Source organism: Meleagris gallopavo, chromosome 9 (assembly GCF_000146605.3).
Source record: "Meleagris gallopavo isolate NT-WF06-2002-E0010 breed Aviagen turkey brand Nicholas breeding stock chromosome 9, Turkey_5.1, whole genome shotgun sequence".
NCBI classification, from domain to species: domain Eukaryota; kingdom Metazoa; phylum Chordata; class Aves; order Galliformes; family Phasianidae; genus Meleagris; species Meleagris gallopavo.
In genome coordinates this window covers 3,410,488-3,419,504 of record NC_015019.2, presented here as the reverse complement: position 1 = coordinate 3,419,504, position 9,017 = coordinate 3,410,488, and the positions used below count along the sequence as shown (strand labels likewise).

The following is a 9,017-nucleotide window of genomic DNA, read 5'->3' as shown; positions in this document are numbered from 1 at the left end:
AAAAAAAAACCAACAAAAAATCAACAACGAGCCCCTTTCCCTCTTGCCTTTATTGTAATACTAATGTTTTGATGGAAGATCTTTTCATGAATACTGAACTTCACAGAAAAGGTCATAACAGCATCTAACCAGCACAGAGCGCCTAAAAGAGATTCCAAAGCTAAGATTTAAACTGACTCACTGTACCTATCATATATCAGACTTCTTGTCTGGCATGGTGCCTTTTGTTCTTTTTTTTTTTTTGACAAAACATCTATGACTTGCACTGCCTGCCCCACTCTCAGACAGGGCAACAATACTGATTTAACTTTAACCATGAAAAACTCTTCTGCGATGCCTCCTTAGAGAGCTGGGCTCAAACTTCACATCTTTTTGATAGAAGACGGCAGTTCCCCAAGAATTGTTAAGATAATTTGAGTTTGCTAAAGATGCTCTGCTGGACAAGACTGGCACCTTGCTTTTAAATTTATCTTGTTGTTTACCATTCTGATCAGCCAGCACAGTCAGTTCAACTACACAGATTCAGGCATGAGTACATCCAGACACCAAAGTCAACGCTTTTTATACGTATGTATAATCAGTATATTTAAGACTGCACAACTTTTTTTTCCACACCCACACTCTGTTGTCACTTTTAATCCCCTCCAACTTTCTGTACAAGGTTCTGTCATCTTGTGTGCAATTAATTTTGCTTCACAGTACTTGTCATCCAAGGACAAACAAGTCACCTGGCAGAGAGCAGACCAATAGCAGGCAAGCACACGCCACCAGACCAAAGTTCCAGATCAAAGAGGAAAGCTTAAGCACTACAGTATATTTCCTGGTGAGTGCTGTTACTTAGTTGAACATATAGCTCTTTATCCGAGACTTATTACAATTTATTGCTCTGTAATAGACAAAGGCATGGATTTGGAAGACTACCATGGATTATGTTGTATATATATTACTACTGGAAAACTACCGTATGGGAGAAAAATCTATCAAATCCACACAATGCTTTCAGCTAGTGCAACCAACCCATTCACACGCAGCACATAAAATTATTCATTTCTAAACAAAGGATGAGTTACTATGATCATCAACACAAGTTACAGAAGGCACACTCCTGCCTATGGCAGTGGGTTGGAACTGGATAACCTTAAGGTCCTTTCCAACCTAAGCCATTCTGATTCTATGCACAGGGAAAACAAAACAAAACACAATTGTTAGATGTAAGCAATGGAAACTCACTTGAATTGTCTGAGCAGTGGTCAAGTCACCATTGTGATATCTCACTTCATAACTGAGACAATTTGCTGGAATGAAGCCCGATTCACTCCACTGCAGATGAATTCCATTGTTAACATACGATAGTTTAGCGATTGTTGGTGTGGCAGGTTTTACTGACATACAAAACAGAAATAAATGGAAATAATTAAAAATGATATTGCCTTGGTTACAGACGTGAACAGAAGTCCTACATTGCATAATGTTACACATATACCAGCAACAGAAAAAGGAAAAAGCAACCAAAAAAAAAAAAAAAAAGAATCAAAACAAAGAAAAAGAATAGAAATGAGTGAAAACTCTTCCTGAGAACCAAACCTTATCTATATAATTTCTAAATCAAAGATCAGTAGAAGAAGGGAACAGCTAATCACGCTGTTTCTCAAACACATTGACATACCAGCCAGTTTCTTTTCCTCCACCATTTTTTCCCACCCCCTCTACACGGCATTCCACTCACCAAGCGTGGTAGGATTTTCAGTCTTGCATACAGGCATAACATTTTCAGAGTCATCTCTGATCAATATACTGATCAGTGGGTACCTATTGGCAGCCTGGGGGAAGGTAAAATTGAAGGCACATTCAAAGCTTCCTTGGCTCACAGAATAATTTTTGCACTCTTTATGTCTTTCCAAACCATCAAACCTATAGGAAAAAAAAAAAAATTAACTTCAAAAGAGAAGGAAGCAAGGGGCAAGCTTATTTATAAAGCTGTTACAAATCCTAAAGGCAGATCTTAAAGTTGTGCTATAGCATATTTTTGTTCAGCATTAATTTTATGTAAAAACCTTCTCACTCATATCAAGCTTTAGGAAGAATATTATTTTCATAAAGTGTCCAGCAGCTGAAAGAGAGACAGGTCACAGTGTTTTTACTGCCAGGCATCAGATTGATGACTGCTTTCAGACTGAGTCCTTGTTTTCTCCATGGGAAAACAATTTCAAGGGAAAAAAAAAACAACAGAAAAGAGTTTAGAAAGCAAACAAATCAGGATCACTTCCCATCAACAGTTTCACTTGTGCTAGGACGAGGTGACTAATCTCCTTCCACAATGCCCAGGGTATGGCCGGTCTTGCTAAAGATGGACACATTTCACCTACAGCATGCATCTGCTTTCCAAAACATACCCAGTACCAGTGAGGCAATGACTGCCTCCTTCCTTGCCTCCCCAGGTTCCACTGAAAACGTTCCAGTAACTTTCCCTCCACAGAAAATGAGGGGATTGTTCTCAAACCAGCAACCTGGGCTTCGTTTAGGAGCACAATAGGAATGATGCTTCCCTGTTTCACACTGCCCTACTGAAGGGCTGCCAAAGGCACAACTGCCCATCCTATCTTCAGGTTCCCTCATGCATCTGTTCCTCTTATCTCTAATTTGGGTCTAGGAAAGAAGAGAAGCATTCAGAGCAGACAGTGCTATGTAGGTGCATCAACCTGCTCCGGTAAGCCTCCATTTCAGCAATGACTGCAGTGCACTGACCCAATTTGTTTATTCTCAGCTAACATTATACCCATGGTATCCCACAAGCCCCATCAGCCAAGTTTTTGACTGCACTGCAACCCTCTCCCTTTGGAACAAGAGTCTGTTTATGGCAGTCAGCTGGCAAGCATGGATGATGATAAAAAGATGCTCTTCATTACATGCAGCGTGAATCAGTTATTTATGACATAGCAGATACAAACAGAACTACTAAATGTTAATGCTTCCATACCATTTTCCAATGATTTAAGAGCTGACGTGCATTAGTGAGCAATTCTGACTTAAATTGCCCATGCTTATGGGGCTGCAAGGAGAGGAACTAACATGCAGCTCCAGTGCAGTTCTTCTTTTTCCTTGTTTGAATCCACAATTAGAGAAAAAAGAAGAAAAAAAAAGCAGTAAAAGGGCTTTAGAAGCAGCAAATCCTTCACATATCAATTTCCTGGACTCTGCAGAAGCAACTTCTGCAGCCTCCAGCAGCTGAGCTTTCTGTTGGACAGGACCACCCTTGTCCTGAAAGCGCTGTGCACATTTCAGAACAACAGGAAATAAAATGCATTAAGTAATGTAGAACTACAGATTAGCGCTAAAGCAGTTTAGGGCTGGTAATAAAAAGTTAATACGAACCAGTAGAATAAACTATAATTGGTATCACTACTTGCATTCTCTCCAGGATGCCACATACAAAGCATGTACTCCAGGTTGTGCCAGACACAGCTCAAGCCAACAGCAGCAGTACCTGGAACACCTGCAGGGCAAGTTTGAAAGTTTGATTTTACCAAAGTCTTCTCACTGCTTTCCAAAAGTCAAGCATCCCTTTTTATGTAACTGAAAACGTGCAAAAGGCAAAAGAAGAGTAATGTCCCAGCTCGTGTTGCCCCAGCACAGCAAAACATCAGTTTTCCAGTTTTCATTGACATCCCCCCAGGACAGCTCCTGAATGTCAGTGGTTGTAGCAGCGATACTCAAAGTTTCCACCACATGTGAATTACTACTCAGTTACCTGAGGTGATGAGTCAGGAAAATATTTTGTTTCTATTGAACTACAGACACTTTAGAAAGGAATTAAAGTACTCAACCATTGTAGGCACAGTTTATCATCATTATTATGGACATCTTCCTTAAAAACAGTCAATTATATTTACCTTCTCTGGACAAAAATATTACTTTCTCAGTATTCTGAATGGTTGGAATAGATAATCTTAGTGATCTTTTCCAACCTTAATAATCCTGTGATTTCAGAAGTACCTTTAGTTCCTAACTACGGACAAACACAACACTGGGGTAAGTTGGAATTTCCACTGATACTCCTAGACATCCAATCATAGAAATAAACTTACATGCTAGTGACTGATCAGTAGGTATAAACCAACGTAAGTTCCCTCTTATCTCACAAGCACAAGATGGCAGGTAGAAGATGAATGATGGTGATCTCAACACCTTGAAAGTGCATTTAAATGTGAAGAGCTTCCCTATGAGACTTTAATGTCAGAAGATTTCATTGTGTGCCATTCTGTTAAGCTCTGCCAACTGACCTCCGCTTTACCCACGTATCTCTCTCAGACATATTTTGCTCTGATGTATTTCTATGATATTTTGCTCCATCTCCTCACCCAAGAGATGCACGCCAGCCTCAAGCCTTGCTGTTCTGCATTACCTTTTGGTGGAACAGAGGCCTCCACCCACTGGCTGTGATCGGTGGCATTACTGTTCTTGCATTCACTTCTCACTTTGAAACGCATCTCCTTATTCAAGACTGTATCAGTCACACGAAAGAGACTCTTTCTCCACTCCTAGGTTTAGATGGGGGAAAAGAAAACCAGAACATTTGAAATAGCACACCAAATACACAGAAATTACTATTAATACAAACACACATTCGAATCCATTAAAAAAAAAGCTGAAAGCCTGATGAAAAGCCCAACGACACAAATGTCTGACCACACATGGAAGAATTGATGTCACTTAAATGTTTGTTTTCCTTATCAGACATGCTCCCAACTCAGCAAAAGAGAATTCTGTGTGCTTGTTCATGTCTATTGTAGTGGGAGCAAGGAACCCTACCACAGTGGGGTTAAGAGATCAGAGAATTAGCACAGTGCAGAGGAAAATGATCCTGCAATAAGTCTGCATGGATCTAACAGCTATTTCACTGCTGCTGACCTTATTTGTTAGACCCTCCCACAAACCATTCCACTTGCAATCCAAGCAGGCTTCCAGTTAGTTACTGAAACTATTAAGGAAGTAAACATCTTTCTGCTGAGTTAGCAAATTCAGCTGACTCATAGAAAGGTCTGACAGCGATCATTAGAGGAGAGGGTGTCAAAAATGACATATAACCCTTTTAGCAGTGTCCAGACATCCTATCAGCTCATCTGTTTGTGAAACCGCAGCCTTGCTCCAATCCCAGCTCTGGGATCCTGGGGCTCTCAGACAGAACACAGCAGTCACAGTGCAAAGGCCGTTAGGAACATGAACAACAGCTCAACAACAAAGGATTACTTCAGCAGACATCCTTAGGGGCATTGCATTGATTTTAACCATGCCCAGCACTGCTGGTCCCATGGTCAGTGTGTACCTCAAGCTTCAAATTCTGACTGTTTGAAACTACTGATGAGTGGAAAATTATCTTGCTACCCCTCCCACAGCCCCTTCAGTGTCACAGAAATGCTTCTTGTCATTGTGATCAAAGAGTTGTTCATCTATAGTGAGACACACCGAGAATCACACCTGGGATGCAAAACACCCCAACAGAAAGAAAAGCAGAAGAGCCAAATGAACTCATTTTCAAGAGAAAAAGATTTCTTCCGTGCTGTCTTCATAACACAATGCCCACGAGCAATTGTAAGCACAGTGCTGGGGCAGGGCAGGCACGCACACACACTCTCACATTATTACTGCCATACTTCTGTGTTATCGGGAGTAGCTCCGTTATCAGAGAGTGACAGATTTTTGTCTGCATACTCCACATGCTGGCATGACTCGTTTTTGAGGTTTTGATCCCACGACAAGAATTAGAAGTTGTATTACAACTGCACTTTTTGATATGTCTACAGATATAATAATATCACACACACAGACATAGCTTTATCGTAATAATATATTCAGCAGAGCAGAGCAGAGCAGCAGGACAAGAGGAACTCACGTTTTTGTGCTGAGACACCTCATCGATCAGGATGTCACTGGAATATTCCAGGTCACAGCTACTGCTGATGTTCTCCGGGGGATTCCATGTCCAGTTCAAGGTGCAGATTTGGATAAATGAATAATTGAGGTTGGATGGAGGGGGAAGAACTTTTTCTCCTAAAAGGAAGGAGAAGTTATTGCTGTAACAACTCCATCACTCCACATTTCACCATTGATAATGACAGATTTTTAGCTCTTCATCAGAAGATAAAGAGCATTCTTTCCTGTTTGCTATCAGATAAGATACCGTCCACCAAAACATCTCTACCATTCCCATTAACAAGGCCCACTGATTATTTAAATTATTATAAGAAACACGGAAAATGTTTTAAAGTAATTTCAAGGAAATCACAGCATAGAGCATCTGTGGCAAAGAAACCAATGTTTATAGGGAAAGATGAATCTCAGTGCCCGTGGTTCCCATTTCTTGCTGTGAGTTTGCATCACAAACGCCAAATCTTTCGCAAATATATGTAGAGTCTGTGAAGCCATTGATGCTTTATCCTACCCACAATTCAGCCATCAGTACAGGTTCAAAAAGAATACTTCAAAAAGAGAAAAGTCATCACCACTCGACAACTGTAGGCTAGAGCCGCATTCAGCCCAATCTAATCAAAACCAAGAGTGTTACTCAAACAAACTGACAAAAAAAGCACCCACAACTTCTTCAATTACTCACATTTAACACCATGCTCACACACAGTGAGCCAACTTAGCACAGAAAGACAGTAATCACCGTGGTTGTGCTTCAGTGGTAAATGTTTTTGCCTCCTCCAAAGCACGACGGAGAAGAGGAAAGCAGAGGAAAGTGACTCAGAGGCGCTGGGATAAGCCCTGTTGTGCCTCCAACCTTCCAGACCTGGGCACTGAGTCACTGCCTTCTAACAACTCATCGCGGCTCGAAGGTCAGATGGAGAAGGAAACGAGACAGAAAGTAAAAAACTGTCAGGAAAAACTAAAGCGTGGTGCATTCTAGAAAAGGTCAGCAACTGGTAACTCCCAAAGAAACCCTCTGCATGCTACTGAAAGATATTTAATAAGAGGCCAAACAAGACGGCTTCTCGATGGCATTTAGGTCTCATTGCTACCTGCTGGCTGTGGAGGGGTATCCTTGCTGTGCAGCAGCTCCACAAATGCTTGAAACTGATACCAACCGGCGCTACGTGTCCCAAAACCCCCTCTAACGTTTGGGGCAACGTGTGTGAAAAGGGAAAACAATGACACAGATATGAGATGTCCCATCCAATTCAGCATGCAGCCACATTTGCTTCTGCTAGCAGAAGGAAGGGGGTGGAAGACAAGGTTCCTTCAGCAAGAATTCTGCTGCAAGCATCTGTCATATCACTATCTTAAATGTCCTGAGAGACATCTCTGCTGAAGCTCCAAGAAATTCATCCAGCAGCTGCAGGGTTCTCTGAATTTGCACAGCCAAGGAACAGGCAGCAGCAGAGCTCAGATGTTGCCATCTGTGTGACAATTTACGTTCAGAACGAAAATGAGAAGAGTCACCAGGATTTGCTGCCTTAGCCCAAACACTCCTGGCTTTTCTGAGCAGACAAAGCTTGTGGGATTATTATTATTATTATTCTCAACAGCTGATCTCAGAAGAACACGCAGCAATTCTGAATCACCAAGCTTACAAAATAGTCTCCTTCTAGAACACCAAGGCAGTGAGCCAGAACACCATCCCCATCACCTGTCCCACTCCTGAACACACTTCCCTATTGCCTCTTCCACAGCAAAGCCCCTCCAAACAGCAGCAGGGTCTGAGCCTGTCAGCACCAAATATTTATTCAACACGACTACAGGCTCTGAGCAATGTCTTTTTGTGATCTTTCCTTAAAATCTTTGCATTTCTTTAAAATCACCTACAAAAGCCACAAATCATTAAAAAAGCGAGTTTTCTCAGTGATCACCATTTAAAAGGTCTGGTGACAATTTTCTGCCTGCCCGCAATGAGAACTGGCAACACTCAAGGTTTATAAATACATGAATTGCATCAGTGTAAGAGACTGAAATCCAAAAAGTGTTCTTAAGCCGAAGCTTAAGAATTGTGTGAGTTCATTCAGCTGAAAATTTGCTTTTATTTGTGCATCCAGTCCAACATACACATATATATTTATCTATAATATAGACACAATCTAATGCTTTGTTATTCAAATCTCATTGGCACAGCAATTTGGCAGGACACCTCAACAGCCAAATACAAAACACGAAAGATATGATTGTTTGGAGGGTTGGAAGTGGGTGATCCTTAAGGTCCCTTCCAACACAAACAATTCCAAAGCTTTAATTTCACTCTTTAAAAGAAAAGAAAAGGAAAACCAAAACCAAACAGCGCAGTGATAGCTTCTAAGAAAGCACAGCAGTAATGCAAAAAGCAGAGCTGAAACAATCCTGCACATAAACAAACACAAACAGCACCAAAACCCCACAACACCTTTGAAAAGCCAAAAGGTGGAAACATCAACGAACGTTTTGTATAAATTACTGTAAAAATATCGTAAAAAAGAACAAAACAAACAAACACAAAGCCCTTTCTCCTTGTCCTTTACTGTCTTAAGACGCATTTCGTGGTTATAAAGCGAATCGCACCCGGTTATAAAACAGCAATTCCCAAACGCTTACGGCCGTACGGACGCATCAAAGCGAGTAAAGGGCTTCATCCCCCGCATCTGAACACCCCCCGCTTCTCATCAGCCCCCCACGCACCCGCACCGCTTTCCTGCTCGCCCTTCCAGCAGCGAAGGAAGCCGGGATGCGGAGGGGCGGCTCGGAGCACCGCTGCTGCCCAGCGCACATCGCAATGCCCGCACAGCTTCGGCTCGGGTTTCTTAAAGCAACGGCAGCCCCGGGAACCACCGAGCTTAAGAGATACCTGCCGACAGTATGCGATGCTGCCCTGCAGGGAAAGAGACGCAGAATTCCGAGCATCTCCCTTCCCCGCTCCCGTAAGAGGCGCAGCGCAGTGCGGGTGCCGACCCCTCTGAAGCTTACGCACTTCGGGCGATGCAGCCACGAAACGAAAGAGTTTGATTTCGGTACACGATGCCAAACAATCCCCCCAGATCGGAAGATCTCGTATG

General features: G+C 42.1%; 1 protein-coding gene across 1 annotated transcript in view; it reads right to left on the bottom strand.

Annotated features, from left to right (window-relative positions):
* IL13RA1 (interleukin 13 receptor subunit alpha 1) overlaps window positions 1–8,575 on the bottom strand; it is a 12,954-nt gene extending 4,379 nt beyond the window's left edge. The window contains exons 1-6 of the mRNA XM_031554723.1: window positions 8,560–8,575; window positions 5,891–6,048; window positions 4,403–4,538; window positions 3,373–3,493; window positions 1,727–1,911; window positions 1,231–1,382 (exon numbers count right to left, since the gene is read on the bottom strand). Of these exons, the coding sequence (XP_031410583.1) occupies window positions 1,231–1,382; window positions 1,727–1,911; window positions 3,373–3,493; window positions 4,403–4,538; window positions 5,891–6,048; window positions 8,560–8,575 (768 nt within the window). The remainder of the gene's footprint in view (window positions 1–1,230; window positions 1,383–1,726; window positions 1,912–3,372; window positions 3,494–4,402; window positions 4,539–5,890; window positions 6,049–8,559) is intronic.
* Between the last annotated feature and the right edge of the window lie 442 nt (window positions 8,576–9,017).